General features: G+C 39.4%; 1 protein-coding gene across 6 annotated transcripts in view; it reads right to left on the reverse strand.

The window, feature by feature from the left end:
• The window catches only part of COG5 (component of oligomeric golgi complex 5), a 284,068-nt gene that overhangs the window by 240,529 nt on the left and 23,354 nt on the right, over positions 1–20,185 (reverse strand). For all 6 annotated transcript variants that reach the window (XR_004023181.2, XR_016394383.1, XM_030761468.2 and 3 more), the window contains exon 6: positions 127–247. Coding sequence is in view for 4 of the 6 variants with exons in the window: in XM_030761468.2 (XP_030617328.1) it covers positions 127–247 (121 nt within the window). In the remaining 2 variants the exon portion in view is untranslated. The remainder of the gene's footprint in view (positions 1–126; positions 248–20,185) is intronic.

Genomic DNA, 20,185 nt, shown 5'->3' on the forward strand with positions numbered 1-20,185 from the left:
GAAATGAAAACTTAGGTTCACATAAGACCTGTATACAAATGTTAAAGTAGCTCAATTTATAATCACCAAAAACTTGAAACAACCAAATTTCCTTCAACCAGTGAATCAATAAACAAAAGGACTTACCAAGCTCACTGAGACTCTGAGCAGCTTTTGTTATCTCTCTACTTCCCCCCTGCAGTTGTCCCTGGAGTCTCTTACTGAGATACAAGATGCGAATGATTCTCCGAAGCAAATCACAGGCAACCTGTGCAATGTTAAATAAGTAAAGTCAATCCATGAAGTTTTATTACTATGTGAATCTGTCTCTTCTTTCCAGATGCTAAAAATTCACTCATGTATTTTTTGTTTTCCATCAGTCAGAAATCTAAATAATCACAAGTCTTAAAAAGCAGCATTTTACAATAAGCTCCAATTTATCTCAAAGAGAATTTGGGATTGAGGTGCTATGAAACCTAAGCACTTTTCTCCTCAGTCGTAGACCAGTTTTCTCCTCTAGGCCAGTGGCTCTCAGTCTTGACTTCATATTAAATTCAAGTATGTAGGGGGACTTCCCTGGTGGTCCAGTGGTAAAGAATCCGTCTTTCAATGCAGGGGACACCAGTTGGATCCCTCGTCGGGGAACTAAGATCCCACATGCCATGGGGAAACTAAGCCCATGTGCCACAACTAGAGAGAGAAAACCTGCACACCACAACTACAGAGAGAAGCCCGAGCACCACAACTAGAGAGAAGCCTGGGCGATGAAACTAAAGACCCCACATACCGCAACTAAGACCCGATGAGGTCAAAAAAATAAAGAAAAAAAAAAATTTCAAGTGTGTAAGTTCAAAACGTTCCAATGCCCAAGCAAGACAGAGCCCTGACCAATTAAAGCTGAAACAGTATTTCTTTTAATATCCTCATGCAGTCCCTGTGTGTGGCCAAGGTTGACAACCACTGTGCTAGGGCTGCTTAGCTTCCTACTACTGTTTCCTAGTTTCCAGTCCTAGTTTCTCTTTCCTAAGTCCGTAGGGGAACAGACTTAAAATGCCCAGTTTCACTAGATCTTAAAGAATAAGCATGCCCTTACTGATATTTCCTAATTTTTTTATTAATAACAAATTGTAAAAGATAAAGTTATTAAAACAAACCAAAAAAACCCTATCATTTATATGTCACCTCTATTCCCTTTTTTGTTACCAGATCCAATAGTGGGTCTTAACCTATCCAAAAGACTAAGACATGAAATAAAGATTTGTGTATTTCAAGACACTTTATTACAGAGGCAATCCAGGGCAATTGCCTGGGGAGAATGAAAAGGGAGACTGATGGAGTAATGCATATATAATGACCTTCAGCTTCAGTGGTGATAATAAAGAAAAGAGAGACAGTCTATGCTGCTGCATCACCACCATCTTTGAATGGCCCTGAAGCTGGATGAGAAGCAAGAACATCTCCCATGTAAGGAGGAAAATCCTAACTGGTAGCAATAAGAATTAAAAGCCCGGGCTTCCCTGGTGGCGCAGTGGTTGAGAGTCCGCCTGCCGATGCAGGGGATGCAGGTTCGTGCCCCGGTCCGGGAGGATCCCGCATGCTGCGGAGCGGCTGGGCCCGTGAGCCATGGCTGCTGGGCCTGCGCGTCCAGAGCCCGTGCTCCGCAACGGGAGGCCACAGCGGTGAGACGCCCGCGTACCGCAAAAAAAAAAAAAAGCTATTTAAAAGCCCTAGGAAGACAGGGTCCCTGAGGCTTCAACTATAAACATTTTTTCTGAATGAAGTACACATACACCTCAGAGCCAAACACAGCCACACTCATGCACACACAACATACACAAACATATAATCAAATACACACTTACAAACATACGTATATCAAAGGCAGCCAAGTATTAAACATGTTTAGTTTTTACTGACTGCTTTTCTGAGTAACTGTAGTCTGAAGTACTTAAAATAATAAAAGAATGTCAAATAAGAATTTCTCCCTGTAAACTGGAAGATTTAGGCATCTTAATCTTTAATTAAATTTTATTTATTTTCTGAATAGGTAATAGAAGCATATAATTCAAAATTCAAAAGATTAGAAGATAAAAAGTCATCCTCATATTTTTATGTCTCAGCTGTGCACTCACCAAAAACAACCACTGTTATCAGTTTCTTGCTTGTCAGAATTATATTTTTAGATGTACCATTTGGAATGTAGAATCCCAAGCAATCATTCCTCTTGGATTCTAAATACATCACGAGGAGAAATAACAGATCTAATCACCAAGAACTGTCCTTCCAGAATTCCCAGTACCTACCCAATAAAGGATATGTCCTCAAACATGAAAGCCTTGAGCTTATTTCTAATGCTTTTCTGTTTAACCATACTTTATCTGTCACCAAGTCTTACTGATTATTCTTCTGTTGCATAACACAATGGCTATTCTACCTCTATTCCTATAAGCATCACCCTAATTCAAATCTTTATCACCTTCACCTTAACACTGTGGTCTCCTGGCTAGCTTTCCAGTCTCTTACTGAAATCCATCTTGCCAGATTTACCTTCTTAGAAACAGTTTTCAGCACTCCACCCCCTTTTTAATAAACCTCAGGGGCTCTCTAGTAACAGATCATGTTAAATCATCTTAGAATAGCATTTAATAAAATCCTCAGTCAGGCTTCCCTGGTGGTGCAGTGGATAAGAATCTGCCTGCCAATGCAGCAGACACAGGTTCAATCTCTGGTCTGGGAAGATCCCACATGCTGTGGAGCAACTAAGCCCATGCACCACAACTACTGAGCCTGCGTGCCATAACTACTGAAGCCCACGCGCTTAGAGCCCACGCACTGCAACGATGAGAAGCCCCACTCGCCGCAACTAAGACCCAATGCAGCCAAAACAAAATAAATTTATACATATAAAAAAAAATCCTCAGTCAACACGTCTTAGATAATCTTTAAGGCAGCAACTCTCACCATTTCCTAATACAGTTGCTTTCACTCCAATCAATTTCCTTTTCTTCCTTATTTTTCATTTCAGACTTTTATTATCAAATATATTATTCAGCACTAAAAAGAAATGATCTATCAAGCCATGAAAAGACACAGAGGAATTTTAAATGCAGTTTACTAAGGGAAAGAGGCAATCTGAAAAGGCTACATACTATGTGATTCCAACTATATCACATTCTGGAAAAGACACAACTATGGAGACAGTAAACAGATCGGCGGTTGCCAGAAGTTGGGGGGATGAAGAGTCAGAGTACAGAGGATGTTTAGGGCACTGGAAATACTCCATATGATACTATAATGATGGATATATATCATTATATATTTTTCAAAACCCACAGAATGTACACCAAGAGTGAACTATGGAATTTGATAATGATGTGTCAATGTAAGTTCATCCATTGTAACGAATGTGCCACTCTGATGGCAGATGCTGATTAAGGGGGAGGCTATGCATGTGTGGGGCAAGGAATATATGGGAAATCTATATCTTTGTCTCAATTCTGCAGTGAATCTAAACTGCTCTAAAAAATTAAGTCTTTAAAAATATAGATTTAGATATTACAAATACAGTAAACTACATACAGAAATTATAGCAAGGGCTTCCCTGGTGGCACAGTGGTTAAGAATCCGCCTGCCAATGCAAAGGACACGGGTTAGAGCCCTGGTCCGGGAAGATCCCACCTGCCTTGGAGCAACTAAGCCCGTGCGCCACAACTACTGAGCCTGTGCTCTAGAGCCCGTGCTCCATAACAAGAGAAGCCACGGCAAGGAGAAGCCCACGCACCACAATGAAGAGTAGGCCCTGCTCGCCGCAACTAGAGAAAGCCCACATGCAGCAACGAAAATGCAACGCACTCAAAAATAAATAAATAAATAAATGTAAAAAAAAAAAAAGAAATTATAGCTAAATGAACTTGGAACTACCATGCAGATCAGGAAACAAAACCAGGTCTGCCACTACAGAAGCCATCCATGTACCCACTACCAATCACAACACCCTCCAGCCATCCTCCCTACTCCCCCAGCCTAACCAAGAGAAACAACATTCTGGCTTTTGTGGTAATCACTTCCTTACTTTCATTTATGGCTTTATATATACCTAAATGCTGTAGTTTAATTTTGCCCTTTTTATTTTTATTTTTTTAACTTTATTTTTTGCCTTCCTTGGGTCTTCATTGCTGAGTGCAGGCTTTCTCTAGCTGTGGCAAGCAGGGGTTACTCTTCGTTGCAGTGCACAGGCTTCTCATTGTGGTGGCTTCTCTTGCTGCAGAGCGTGGGCTCTACGCGCGCAGGCTTCAGTAGCTGCAGCACATGGGCTTCAGTAGTGGCGGCATGTGGGCTCAGTAGCTGTGGCACACGGGCTCAGTAGTTGTGGCTAGTGGGCTCTACAGCGCAGGCTTAGTAGTTGTGGTACACAGGCTTAGTTGCTCTGTGGCATGTGGGATCTTCCCAGACCAGGGATTGAACCTGTGTCCCCTGCATTGGCAGGCAGATTCTTAACCACTGCGCCACCAGGAAAGTCCTAATTTTGCCCTTTTTAAATCTAAATGGGTTCCTTTAGCATCTCTTTTTTTTCCTTTGCAATCTGTTGAATATACGGGATCATCTATCCTATACAGTTTCCCACAGACTGGTTTTAGTTGATTGCCTTCCCCTAGTTTAACAAGTCCCTCTGTCTTCTACATTCCTTATACCTTAGTAGATGGATGTAGGCAGCTTCATCAGATACAGGTTTAATATTCTGGGCAAATTTATTCATTAGGTAGTAGTGTATTTATAACATATGTATGATTCTCTGTGTTGTTAGCAGCCACTGATAATGTCAAAATCTATTACAGCATAATGAATACAAAATGGTGATACTCTAGTTATGTCATTTTGCCTTTATTTGCTAGCTTATAAAACATCTCTATGAGAACAAACTTTACCTCATCTATATTAGTTTACCCAGTGGTACTGTTCATACAGAATAGTAAGAATAAATGCCAGATTCTTTCTACTGGTTTATCAGTTTTCAAAACTGAGGACTGCTTTCCTAATAGCCACCAAAGATGAACAATTGGTTCATTGTTTTGGATATCATTATGAACTCACAGATTTAAACATAATATAAGATGCCAATCCATTGTAGCTCTTATCCTTATAGATGCTCACAATGTCCCATTTTTGGCCAGTCGGAGCTTCTGAGGGTGATCACCTGTACTGATTTGCCTGAGACTGAGAGGTTTCCTGGGACATGGGACTTGCAGTGCTAAAACTGACATAGTTGGTCACCCTAGGGCCTCTCCAAGTTGGCTCCTAAAGCCTTTTATCATGACTCTAGTTAATAGTTATTGATACTTGCCTTCATATATGGTATAAAAATATTCCAGGATCATTTTGCATATTTCATGCCCCAGATCTGGGATCAAAGATCTATCAAAGAATCCCTGATTTCTTTTAGAAGTCAGCAGCATTTGAAGACCACATTCTGGGAACTAGGCTTGCTCAATTCTGAGACTTTTTGGTAGACATAGTTAGGAAATGTCAAAATTAAAATATCACATAAATATTCATTTGCTTGATTCCACAATACACATAAAACAGTCTCAGATTAACATTATACATACACATATGTATAAAAATATATACATATAATGTATATACCATTATAAGATAAAATTAAAATATCTCATGAGTTCATATTGATAATTGTACTTAAAAATCAGGAGCACAGGGTGTTTACCTAATCTTCTAACTTACATCTACAAATTATCTCTTCCACACAGAGACTCCTGGCTCCAGAGACACAACAGATAACAGAATTAGAGTATTTAAAATTATTCATTTGCTTTGCTACACAATACAAACAAAACATTACCTGAATGCAAAACCAACACTACAGGGCTTCCCGGGTGGCAGAGGGTTAAGAACCCGCCTGCCAATGTCGGGGACTTGGGTTCAAGGCCTGATCTTGGAAGATCCCACATGACGCGGAACAACTAAGCCCATGCGCCACAACTACTGAGCCTGCACTTTAGAGGCCGCAAGCCACAACTATTGAGCCTGCGTGCCACAAGTACTGAGGCCCGAGCACCTAGAGCCCATGCTCCACAACAAGAGAGGCCACCACAATGAGAAGCCCATGCACCACAATGAAGAGCAGCCCCTGCTTGCCACAACTGGAGGAAGCCCGCGCGCAGCAACACAAACCAAAAATGCAGCCAAAAAAAAACACCAATAATAAAAACACAAATATGACTGCTGAAGACAGTTTAAAAAAACTGTTCTGCACATACTCTGCCCACAATGTTCTACAGTTGAATTTTATTTCTTTGTCAAAACATACAGCCATTACACACTACTTTATCTCTCTCATTTAATCCTAGTTCTAATGCTCATCACTACTTTTTACTTTGCTGTTTCTCTACTCATTTTGATTGTCTCAAGTACATTGTCTATCAGATTCCTAAAGAAAGGGTCATAGGGGCAGTAGTCCCTGGATTCTATGAGGATGGCTGTCTCTGTATGTCAAAATCAGTTTGGCTGCTGTATCAATTATCTTTTGCTGCATAAGAAACCAGCCCAAAATGTAGTGATTTTAAATGAATTGTTCTTCCTCACAATTCTGTGAGTCAGGAATTTGGGCAGGGTTCAAGTGTTCCACATGGTATCCCTGGGATTACTCACTCTGCTGCACTCAGCTAACACGAGGCTTCACTCCCATGTCTGGCTGCCTCAGTGCTTCTCTACCTATCATCTACTCACGACCAGCATGGGCTTCCCCACAGCATGACAGTCTCACAATGGCTGGACTTCTTACATGGACAGTGGCTTTCCCAGAGCAGAAACAAAAGCTGCTATGCCCCCTAAACGCTAGCGCCCAAGCTAGCCCAGCATCACTTCCACCAGCAGGGGTTCTCTGGTTTTGCTATCTTAGTTCCTCTATATGTTTTCGCAGTGTTTAGGAACAATGGCAACTTATGCTGGTGTTGTTATCTTTCTTCTTCCTTCCTTCCTAATATATTCACTTGTTTGGTGGATAATCATAAAGCCAGTAAACTAAATCATCATCCCATAGAACAATGTAGATAAAATTATTTGATATCGTAACAACTGAAAACTAAAAAGGACCCTACAAAAGTATATGATGAAAACCACATACATGTAAAACACAAACATAAAAAAAGAGAAAAGGTTATATGAACCATTTCTTCCTTCCTCTTTCCAACATTCTCTCAATCTTTCTTACTTATACAGTTTCAGTTAAAAAACTAAATTAAAAACTTCAAATTGAAGAGGGCAGACAGCAGAAGCAAGAAAAACTACAATCCTGCAGCCTGTGGAACAATAACCACATTCAAAGAAAGACAGACAAGATGAAAAGGCAGAGGGCTATGTACCAGATGAAGGAACAAGATAAAACCCCAGAAAAACACCTAATGAAGTGGAGACAGGCAACCTTCCAGAGAAAGAATTCAGAATAATGATAGTGAAGATGATCCAGGACCTTGGGAAAAGAATGGAGGCAAGGTCAAGAAGATGCAAGAAATGTTTAACAAAGACCTAGAAGAATTAAAGAACAAACAAACAGAGATGAATGCAATAACTGAAATGAAAACTACACTAGAAGGAATCAATAGCAGAATAACTGAGGCAGAAGAACGGATAAGTGACCTGGAAGATAGAATGGTGGAATTAACTGCTGCAGAACAGAATAAAGAAAAAAGAATGCAAAGAAATGCAGACAGCCTTAGAGACCTCTAGGACAACATTAAATGCAACAACATTCGCATTATAGGGGACCCAGAAGGAGAAGAGAGAGAGAAAGGACCTGAGGAAATATTTGAAGAGATTATAGTCAAAAACTTCCCAAACATGGGAAAGGAAATAGCCACCCAAGTCCAGGAAACACAGAGAGTCCCATATAGGAGAAACACACCAAGACACATAGTAATCAAATCGGCAAAAATTAAAGACAAAGAAAAATTATTAAAAGCAGCAAGAGAAAAACAACAAATAACATACAAGGGAACTCCCATAAGGTTAACAGCTGATTTCTTAGCAGAAACTCTACAAGCCAGAAGGGAGTGGCATAATATACTTAAAGTGATGAAAGGGAAGAACCTACAACCAAGATTACTCTACCCAGCAAGGATCTCATTCAGATACGATGGAGAAATCAAAAGCTTTACAGACAAGCAAAAGCTAAGAGAATTCAGCACCACCAAACCAGCTCTACAAAAAATGCTAAAGGAACTTTTCTAAGTGGGAAACACAAGAGAAGAAAAGGATCTACAGAAACAAACCCCAAACAATTAAGAAAATGGTAATAGGAACATACATATCGATCATTACCTTAAACGTGAATGGATTAAATGCTCCAACCAAAAGACACAGGCTTGTTGAATGGATACAAAAACAAGACCCATATATATGCTGTCTACAAGAGACCCACTTCAGACCTAGGGACACGTACAGACTGAAAGTGAGGGGAGGGTAAAAGATATTCCTTGCAAATGGAAATCAAAAGAAAGCTGGAATAGCAGTACTCTATGAGATAAAACAGACTTTAAAATAAAGAATGTCACAAGAGACAAGGAAGGACACTACATAATGATCAACGGATCAATCCAAGAAGAAGATATAACAATTATAAATATATATGCACCCAACATACGAGTACCTCAATACATAAGGCAACTGCTAACAGCTATAAAAGAGGAAATCGACAGTAACACAATAATAGTGGGGAACCTTAACACCTCACTTACACCAATGGACAGATCATGCAAACAGAAAATTAATAAGGAAACACAAGCTTTAAATGACACAATAGACCAGATAGATTTAATTGATATTTATAGGACATTCCAAACAAAACAGCAGATTACACTTTCTGCTCAAGTGTGCATGGAACATTCTCTAGGATAGATCACATCATGGGTCACAAATCAAGCCTCAGTAAATTTAAGAAAATTGAAATCATATCAAGCATCTTTTCTAACCACAATGCTATGAGATTAGAAATCAATTACAGGGGAAAAAATGTAAAAAACACAAACACATGAGGCTAAACAATACGTTACTAAATAACCAAGAGGTCACTGAAGAAATCAAAGAGAAAATCAAAAAATACCTAGAGATAAATGACAATGAAAACACAATGATCCAAAACCTATGGGATGCAGCAAAAGCAGTTCTAAAAGGGAAGCTTACAGCTACACAAGCCTCCCTCAAGAAACAACAAAAATCTCAAATAAACAATCTAACCTTACACCTAAAGGAACTAGAGAAAGAACAAACAAAACCCAAAGCGAGCTGAAAGAAAGAAAACAATAGCAAAGATCAATAAAACTAAAACCTGGTTCTTTGAGAAGATAAACAAAATTGATAAACCATTAGCCAGACTCATCAAGAAAAAGGAGGAGAGGACTCAAATCAATAAAATTAGAAACGAAAAAGGAGAAGTTACAACAGACACCACAAAAATACAAAGCATCCTAAGAGACTACTACAAGCAACTCTATGCCAATAAAATGGACAACCTGGAAGAAATGGACAAACTCTTAGGAAGGTATAACCTTCCAAGACTGAACCAGGAAGAAATAGAAAATATGAACAGACCAATCACAAGTAATGAAAATGAAACTGTGATTAAAAATCTTCCAACAAACAAAACTCCAGGACCAGATGGCTTCACATTTTTGATCCACCTCCTAGAGTAATGGAAATAAAAACAAAAATAAACAAATGGGACCTAATGAAACTTAAAAGCTTTTGCCCAGCAAAGGAAACCATAAACAAGACAAAAGGACAACCCTCAGAATGGGAGAAAATATTTGCTAATGAATCAACAAAGGATTAATCTCCAAAATATATAAACATCTCATGCAGCTCAGTATTAAAAAAACAAACAACCCAATCCAAAAATGGGCAGAAGAGTTAAATAGACATTTCTCCAACGAAGACGTACAGATGGCCAAGAAGCACATGAAAAGCTGCTCAACATCACCAATCATTAGAGAAATGCAAATCAAAACTACAATGAAGTATCACCTCACACCAGTTAGAATGGGCATCATCAGAAAATCTACAAACAACAAATGCTGGAGAGGGTGTGGAGAAAAGGGAACCCTCTTGCACTGTTGGTGGGAATGTAAATTGACACAGCCACTATGGAGAACAGTATGGAGGTTCCTTAAAAATCTAAAAACAGGCCTTCTCTGGTGGCGCAGTGGTTGAGAGTCCGCCTGCCGATGCAGGGGACATGGGTTCGTGCCCTGGTCCGGGAAGATCCCACATGCTGCGGAGCAGCTGGGCCCGTGAGCCATGGCCACTGAGCTTGCGCATCCGGAACCTGTGCTCCGCAACGGGAGAGGCCACAACAGTGAGAGGCCCATGTACCACAAAAAAAAAAAAAAAACTAAAAACAGAACTACCATACAACCCAGCAATCCCACTACGGAGCATATACCCAGAGAAAACCATAATTCAAAAAGACACATGCACCCCAATGTTCACTGCAGCACTATTTACAATAGCCAGGTCATGGAAGCAACCTAAATGCCCATCAACAGATGAACGGATAAAGAAGACGTGGTACATATATACAATGGGATATTACTCAGCCATAAAAAGGAACGAAATTCGGTCATTTGTTGAGACGTGGATAGATCTAGACACTGTCATACAGAGTGAAGTAAGTCAGAAAGATAAAAACAAATATCATATATTAACGCATATATGTGGAACCTAGAAAATGGTACAGATGAACTGGTTTGCAGGGCATAAGTTGAGACACAGATGTAGAGAACAAACGTATGGACACCAAGGGGGAAAGTGGCGGGGGTGGGGTGGTGGTGTGATGTATTGGAAGATCGGGATTGACGTGTATAAAATGGATAACTAATAAGGACCTGCTGCTGTACAATAAATAAAATAAAATTCAAAAAAAAACACTTCAAATTGAAAAGTTAATACGTGTGTGACTTAAAAAATTAAAAAGTGAAATGATAAAAAATACAAAAAATTAAAAAGATAAAAAAACTTATATGTACATATGTGAATTACACCTCAATAAAGCTGTTATATTTTTGAAAACGTGATTAGAAGTGTTAAAAACTTATAAGATTTGAAAGTTTAAAAACTCATTTTCTTATATAATGTTGAAGTTAAAAAAATTTAAATATTCTATGTAAGGGATAATAAGCTCTTAAAAATTTCTTTTTGAAAAACTCTGAGGCAGTTCATAAGCAAACAATGTTACTAAAAAGAGCTAAGATAGAGATGATTCTTGGGGTGATAATTAAATTCAACTCCTGTATTCATGTATATAGATGAAGTCAGAAGCTTCTGCTCAAAGAAAGAAAAGGCCTTCTGCAAAGAGAGTGAAATGGGGATAAAAAGCAAAAGAAATTAAATGTAGAAGTACTTTCTTCTAATTGAGGGTACAATCATAGGGATTTTACGTTCAAGGCAAAAACAACTTCATAGCTATTTCTTTCTTGCTTTCTTATACAACATGCATTTAAATGAAGATCTCAAAGAATGAAAAGATTAAACAGAAACATTAACGTTTCCCCAAAGTTTAAAATGGAAATGTCTAGTCAAAATGAACAGAATAAAAATGGTTAAAACATAAATAAACTTCCAAAGAGCCCTTAGACTTCAAAGCAGTTTGAATGGCAACAAATTTCTAAGATGAACTTCCTTCCTACAGGTAAGACTGCATATGAGTCAATTCAGGAAAAATTAAATACTGGAAATAAAGATATCAAACTGTACCTCGACATTTTTCTTTTTCTTTTCTCTCCCTTCCTTTATAATAATTTGACCAAAGTTATTCAACCTAGTTGCCCCTACACAGTAGTGTAATATTTTTTACAATAAGAGTATAGAAAATTAGGGCTAAAATTAATAATATTTAACAATAATAAATATAAAAAGTGTTTATCTTAAACACAAACAATCCTGACCTCTCATGCTTACATAACCATAAAAAATAAAAGCATTCAAAAAAGAAACTATCACAGTTTCATAGAATCGCAGCATTTTAGAGCTGGAAGAGAATTCACAGATCCAGTCCAAACTTTCACTGTAAAAAGATACTAAACCACCATGACCGCAACAACAAAAATGGTAATTATGTAAAGTGAAATATGTGTTACTAACCTCACTGTGGTAATCATTTCACAGTATATACATGTACCAAATTATCACATTATACATCTTAAATGTACACGTAATATGTCAATTATATCTCAAAGCCGGAAAAAAAGATAACTAAAGCTTGTTCATGACCATGCAGCTAGAGGGATGAAGAGTGAAGTCAGGTCTCATAACTCCTAGTCCAGTGCTTTCATCTGTGCTTCATCAACCTAGATTTGATTTTAATTTTTCTACCTACAAGCAAGTTTCTGAAAAACAGAAATTGTATCTTCTACTTTTTTACGAATCAAAAGCACAGAATACTAAATTTAGAGAAAGAAATTCTGTTTTATCTTAACACTGCTGCATAATGGCTATATGAACTTCAGCAAGTAACTCTTAGAACCTCAGTTTACTCACGCATAAACGTGATGAGATATGTAACTTCTAAACATAATTACTGAATTAGAATACTTGAAATTTTCCATACATTTTAAAGTCCCAAATACACATGAAAAAAAAATTTTATCCTGAATACATACCTAGCTAGGTGGTAAAAATAAATAAGATTCTTAAAACTTACTGTCAAAAGATTGTAGTAAACAAAGGTGAAAAAAAGAAGTGCATGATTCTGACATCTGGAGTTGAACGCAAAGAAGTGAACTTAAATGTTTAATTTAACAAATTAAATTTTAATTTATTGCTTAAAATTAAGCAATAATCTATAATCAAAACATCGTGTGACGCACACGAATACTAATACTCCTGAACAGTTCTGTAACACTCCTATGTCTTCATGTACAAAAATATTTTAAAGTTTACTAAACTAAAAGTTAATTTCCATCTATGTCCAAAAGACCAAAATGTTTATAAAATTTCATTTTATTAGAGAGAAGTCTGTAAAGAAGATATAAGCAGCATAATCACTTTTCTTAGTTAATACCATCCTTACATATTAGTCTATTCTTTCATAAGAAAAAGAATGCCAGGGGCTTCCCTGGTGACGCAGTAGTTGAGAATCTGCCTGCCAATGAAGGGGACACGGGTTCGAGCCCTGGTCCGTGAAGATCCCACATGCCGCGGAGCAACTGGGCCCATGAGCCACAACTACTGAGCCTGCGCGTCTGGAGCTTGTGCTCTGCAACGAGAGGCCGCAACAGTGAGAGGCCCGCGCACCGCGATGAAGAGTGGCCCCTGCTTGCTGCAACTTGAGAAAGCCCTCGCACAGAAACGAAGACCCAACACAGCCAAAAATAAATAATTTAAAAAATAATAATAATAAAAATAAATAAAAGTCAAAATACTGGGGGGGACGAGGGGAAGATGGCGGAAGAGTAAGACGCGGAGATCACCTTCCTCCCCACAGATACACCAGAAATACATCTACACGTTGAACAACTCCTACAGAACACCTACTAAACGCTGGCAGAAGACCTCAGACATCCCAAAAAGCAAGAAAGTCCCCACGTACCTGGGTAGGGCAAAAGAAAAAAGAATAAACAAAGACCAAAAGATAGGGACGGTACCTGCACCAGTGGGAGGGAGCTGTTAAGGAGGAAAGGTTTCCACACACTAGGAAGCCCCTTCGCGGGCAGAGACTGTGGGTGGCAGACGGGGAAAGCTTCGGAGCCGTGGAGGAGAGCACAGCAACACGGGTGCGGAGTGCAAAGCGGAGAGATTCCCGCACAGAGGATCGGTGCTTGTCTGCTCACCCGCTGGGGTGGGCGGGGCTGGGAGCTGAGGCTCGGGCTTCAGTCGGAGCACCAGGAGAGGACTGGGGTTGACGGCGTGAACACAGCCTGCAGGGGGCTAGTGCACCATGGCTAGCGGGGAGGGAGTCCGGGGAAAAGTTTGGACATGCCAAAGAGGCAAGAAACTTTTTCTTCCCTCTTTGTTTCCTGGTGTGCGAGGAGAGGGGATTAAGAGCGCTGCTTAAAGGAGCTCCAGAAACGGGCGCAAGCCGGGGCTAAAAGCGCAGACCCTGGAGACGGGCATGAGACGCTAAGGCTGCTGCTGCCGCCACCAAGAAGCCTGTGTGCAAGCACAGGTCACTATCCACACCCATCTTCCGGGGGCCTGTGCAGCCCGCCACTGCCAGGGTCCCGGGATCCAGGGACAACTTCCCCGGGAGAATGCACGGCGCGCCTCAGGCTGGTGCGACGTCACAACGGCCTCTGCCATCGCAGGCTCGCCCCGCACTCCGTACCCCTCCTTCCCCCCGTCCTGAGTGAGCCAGAGTCCCCTAAGCAGCTGCTCCTTTAACCCCGTCCTGTCTGAGCGAAGAACAAAGACCCTCCAGCGACCTACATGCAGAGGCGGGGCCAAATCCAAAGCTGAGCCCCTGGAGCTGTGAGAACAAAAAAGAGAAAGGGAAATCTCTCCCAGCTGCCTCAGAAGCAGCGGATTAAAGCTCCACAAACGTGCTTCCCTGGTGGCGCAGTGGTTGAGAGTCCACCTGCCGATGCAGGGGACACAGGTTCGTGCCCCAGTCCGGGAAGATCTCACATGCTGCGGAGCAGTTACACCCGTGAGCCGTGGCCGCTGAGCCTGCGCATCCGGAGCCTGTGCTCCGCAATAGGAGAGGCCACAACAGTGAGAGGCCCGTGTACCGCAAAAAAAAAAAAAAAGTTCCACAATCAACTTCATGTACCCTGCATCTCTGAAATACATGAATAGACAACGAACTATCCCAAATTGAGGAGGTAGACTTTGAGAGCAAGATTTATGATTTTCCCCTTTTCCTTTTCGTGAGTGTGTATGTATGTATGCTTCTGTGTGAGATTTTGTCTGTATAGCTTTGCTTCCACCATTTGTCCTAGGGTTCTACCTGTCCGTTTTCTTTAAAAAAAAATTTTTTTCTTAATAATTATTTTTTATTTTAATAACTTTATTTTATTTATCTTACTTTATTTTATCTTCTTTCTTTCCTTCCTTCCCTCTTTCCTTCCTTCCTCCCTCCCTGCTTGATTCCTTCCTTAATTCCTTCCTTCCTTCCTTCCTTTCTTCTTTCTTTCTTTCAACGTTTTCTCCCTTTTATTCTGAGCCGTGTGGATGAAAGGCTCTTGGTGCTGCAGCCAGGAGTCAGTGCTGTGCCTCTGAGGTGGGAGAGCCAACTTCAGGACACTGGTCCACAAGAGACCTCCCAGCTCCACGTAATATAAAACGGCGAAAATCTCCCAGAGATCTCCATCTCAACACCAGCACCCAGCTTCACTCAACAACCAGCAAGCTACAGTGCTGGACACCCTACGCCAAACAACTAGCAAGACAGGAACACAACCCCACCCATTAGCAGAGAGGCTGCCTAAAATCATAATAAGTCCACAGACACCCCAAAACACACCACCAGACGTGGACCTGCCCACCAGAAAGACAAGATCCAGCCTCACCCACCGGAACACAGGCACTAGTCTCCTCCACCAGAAAGCCTACACAACCCACTGAACCAACTTTAGCCACTGGGGACAGACACCAAAAACAACGGGAACTACAAACCTGCAGCCAGCAAAAAGGAGACCCCAAACACAGTAAGATAAGCAAAATGAGAGACAGAAAAACACACTGCAGATGAAGGAGCAAGATAAAAACCCATCAGACCTAACAAATGAAGAGGAAATAGGCAGTCTACCTGAAAAAGAATTCAGAATAATGATAGTAAAGATGATCCAAAATCTTGGAAATGGACAAAATGCAAGAAACATTTAACAAGGACCTAGAAGAACTAAAGATGAAACAAGCAATGATGAACAACACAATAAATGAAATTAAAAATACTCTAGATGGGATCAATAGCAGAATAACTGAGGCAGAAGAACGGATAAGTGACCTGGAAGATAAAATAGTGCAAATAACTACTGCAGAGCAGAATAAAGAAAAAAGAATGAAAAGAACTGAGGACAGTCTCAGAGACCTCTGGGACAACATTAAACGCACCAACATTCGAATTATAGGGGTTCCAGAAGAAGAAGAGAAAAAGAAAGGGACTGAGAAAATAATTGAAGAGATTATAGTTGAAAAGATCCCTAATATGGGAAAGGAAATAGTTAATCAAGTCCAGGAAGCACAGAGAGTCCCATACAGGATAAATCCAAGGAGAAATACGCCAAGACACATATTAATCAAACTGTCAAAAATTAAATACAAAGAAAACATACTAAAAGCAGCAAAGGAACAACAACAAATAACACAAAAGGGAATCCCCATAAGGTTAACAGCTGATCTTTCAGCAGAAACTCTACAAGCCAGAAGGGACTGGCAGGACATATTGAAAGTGATGAAGGAGAAAAACCTGCAAACAAGATTACTCTACCCAGCAAGGATCTCATTCAGATATGATGGAGAAATTAAAACCTTTACAGACAAGCAAAAGCTGAGAGTGTTCAGCACCACCAAACCAGCTTTACAACAAATGCTAAAGGAACTTCTCTAGGCAAGAAACACAAGAGAAGGAAAACACCTACAATAACGAACCCAAAACAATTAAGAAAATGGGAATAGGAACATACATATTGATAATTACCTTAAATGTAAATGGACTAAATGCTCCCACCAAAAGACACAGATTGGCTGAATGGATACAAAAACAAGACCCATATATATGCTGTCTACAAGAGACCCAACTTCAGACCTAGGGACACATACAGACTGAAAGGGGATGGAAAAAGATATTCCATGCAAATGGAAACCAAAAGAAAGCTGGAGTGGCAATTCTCATATCAGACAAAACAGACTTTTAACTAAAGACTATTAGAAGAGACAAAGAAGGACACTACATAATGATCAAGGGATCGATCCAAGAAGAAGATATAACAATTGTAAATATTTATGCACCCAACATAGGAGCACCTCAATACATAAGGCAAATACTAACAGCCATAAAAGGGGAAATCGACAGAAACACATTCACAGTAGGGGAGTTTAACACCCCACTTTCACCAATGAACAGATCATACAAAATGAAAATAAATAAGGAAACACGCTTTAAATGATACATTAAACAAGATGGACTTAATTGATATTTATAGGACATTCCAACCAAAAACAACAGAATACACATTTTTCTCAAGTACTCATGGAACATTCTCCAGGATAGATCATATCTTGGGTCACAAACCAAGCCTTGGTAAATTTAAGAATACTGAAATTGTATCAAGTATCTTTTCCAACCACAATGCTATAAGACTAGATATCAATTACAGGAAAAGATCTGTAAAAAATACAAACACATGGAGGCTAAACAATACACTACTTAATAACGAAGTGATCACTGAAGAAATCAAAGAGAAAATTAAAAAATACCTAGAAACAAATGACAATGGAGACACGACAACCCAAAACCTATGGGATGCAGCAAAAGCAGTTCTAAGAGGGAAGTTTATAGCAATACAATCCTACCTTAAGAAACAGGAAACATCTCGAATAAACAACCTAAACTTGCACCTAAAGCAATTAGAGAAAGAAGAACAAAAAAAACCCCAAAGTTAGCAGAAGGAAAGAAATCATAAAAATCAGATCAGAAATAAATGAAAAAGAAATGAAGGAAACGATAGCAAAGATCAATAAAACTAAAAGCTGGTTCTTTGAAAAGATAAACAAAATTGATAAACCACTAGTCAGGCTCATCAAGAAAAAAAGGGAGAAGACTCAAATCAATAGAATTAGAAATGAAAAAGAAGTAACAACTGACACCCCAGAAATACAAAAGATCATGAGAGATTACTACAAGCAACTCTATGCCAATAAAATGGACAACCTGGAAGAAATGGACAAATTCTTAGAAATGCACAACCTGCCAAGACTGAATCAGGAAGAAATAGAAAATACGAACAGACCAATCACAAGCACTGAAATTGAAACTGTCATTAAAAATCTTCCAACAAACAAAAGCCCAGGACCAGATGGCTTCACAGGCGAATTCTATCAAACATTTAGAGAAGGGCTAACACCTATCCTTCTCAAACTCTTCCAAAATATAGCTGAGGGAGGAACACACCCAAACTCATTCTACGAGGCCACCATCACCTTGATACCAAAACCAGACAAGGATGTCACAAAGAAAGAAAACTGCAGGCCAATATCACTGATGAACATAGATGCAAAAATCCTCAACAAAATACTAGCAAACAGAATCCAACAGCACATTAAAAGGATCATACACCATGATCAAGTGGGGTTTATTCCAGGAATGCAAGGATTCTTCAATATAGGCAAATCAAGCAACATGATATACCATATTAACAAACTGAAGGAGAAAAACCAAATGATCATCTCAATAGATGCAGAGAAAGCTTTCAACAAAATTCAACACCCATTTATGATAAAAAGCCTGCAGAAAGTAGGCACAGAGGAAACTTTTCTCAACATAATAAAGGCCATATATGACAAACCCACAGCCAACATTGTACTCAATGGTGAAAAACTGAAAGCATTTCCACCAAGATCAGGAACAAGACAAGGTTGTCCACTCGCACCACTCTTATACAACATAGTTTTGGAAGTTTTAGCCACAGCAATCAGAGAAGAAAAGGAAATAAAGGGAATCCAAATCAGAAAAGAAGAAGTAAAGCTGTCACTGTTTGCAGATGACATGATACTATATATAGAGAATCCTAAAGATGCTACTAGAAAACTACTAGAGCTAATCAATGAATTTGGTAAAGTAGCAGGATACAAACTTAATGCACAGAAATCTCTGGCATTCCTATACACTAATGATGAAAAATCTGAAAGTGAAATCAAGAAAACACTCCCATTTACCACTGCAACAAAAATAATAAAATACGTAGGAATAAACCTACCTAAGGAGACAAAAGACCTGTATGCAGAAAATTATAAGACACTGAGGAAAGAAATTAAAGATGATACAAATAGATGGAGAGATATACCATGTTCTTGGATGGGAAGAATCAACAATGTGAAAATGACTCTACTACCCAAAGCAATCTACAGATTCAATGCAATCCCTATCAAACTACCAATGGCATTTTTCACAAAACTAGAACAAAAAATTTCACAATTTGTATGGAAACACAAAAGACCCCAAATAGCCAAAGCAATCTTGAGAACGAAAAACGGAGCTGGAGGAATCAGGCTCCCTGACTTCACACTATGCTACAAAGCTACAGTAATCAAGACAGTACGGTATTGGCACAAAAACAGAAATACAGATCAATGGAACCGGATAGAAAACCCAGAGATAAACCCACGCACATATGGTCACCTTATCTTTGATAAAGGAGGCAGGAATGTACAGTGGTGAAAGGACAGCCTCTTCAATAAGTGGTGCTGGGAAAACTGGACAGGTACATGTAAAATTATGAGATTAGATCACTCCCTAACACCATACACAAAAATAAGCTCAAAATGGATTAAAGACCTAAATGTAAGGCCAGAAACTATCTAACTCTTAGAGGAAAGCATAGGCAGAACACTCTATGACATAAATCACAGCAAGATCCTTTTTGACCCACCTCCTAGAGAAATGGAAATAAAAACAAAAATAAACAAATGGGACCTAATGAAATGTAAAAGTTTTTGCACAGCAAAGGAAATCATAAACAAGATCAAAAGACAACCCTCAGAATGGGAGAAAATATTTGCAAATGAAGCAACTGAGAAAGGATTAATCTCCAAAATTTATAAGCAGCTCATGCAGCTCAATAACAAAAAAAACAAACAACCCAATCCAAAAATGGGCAGAAGACCTAAATAGACATTTCTCCAAAGAAGATGTACAGACTGCCAACAAACACATGAAAGAATCCTCAACATCATTAATCACTAGAGAAATGCAAATCAAAACTACAATGAGATATCATCTCATACCAGTCAGAATGGCCATCATCAAAAAATCTAGAAACAATAAATGCTGGAGAGGGTGTGGAGAAAAGGGAACACTCTTGCACTGCTGGTGGGAATGTGAATTGGTACAGCCACTATGGAGAAGAGTATGGAGGTTCCTTAAAAAACTACAAATAGAACTACCATATGACCTAGCAATCCCACTACTGGGCATATATCCTGAGAAAACCATAATTCAAAAAGAGTCATGTACCAAAATGTTCATTGCAGCTCTATTTAC

Source organism: Delphinapterus leucas, chromosome 9 (genome assembly GCF_059928025.1).
Source record: "Delphinapterus leucas isolate spDelLeu-1000000601 "Yukka" chromosome 9, BTC_Dleu_Yukka2, whole genome shotgun sequence".
NCBI lineage: Eukaryota > Metazoa > Chordata > Mammalia > Artiodactyla > Monodontidae > Delphinapterus > Delphinapterus leucas.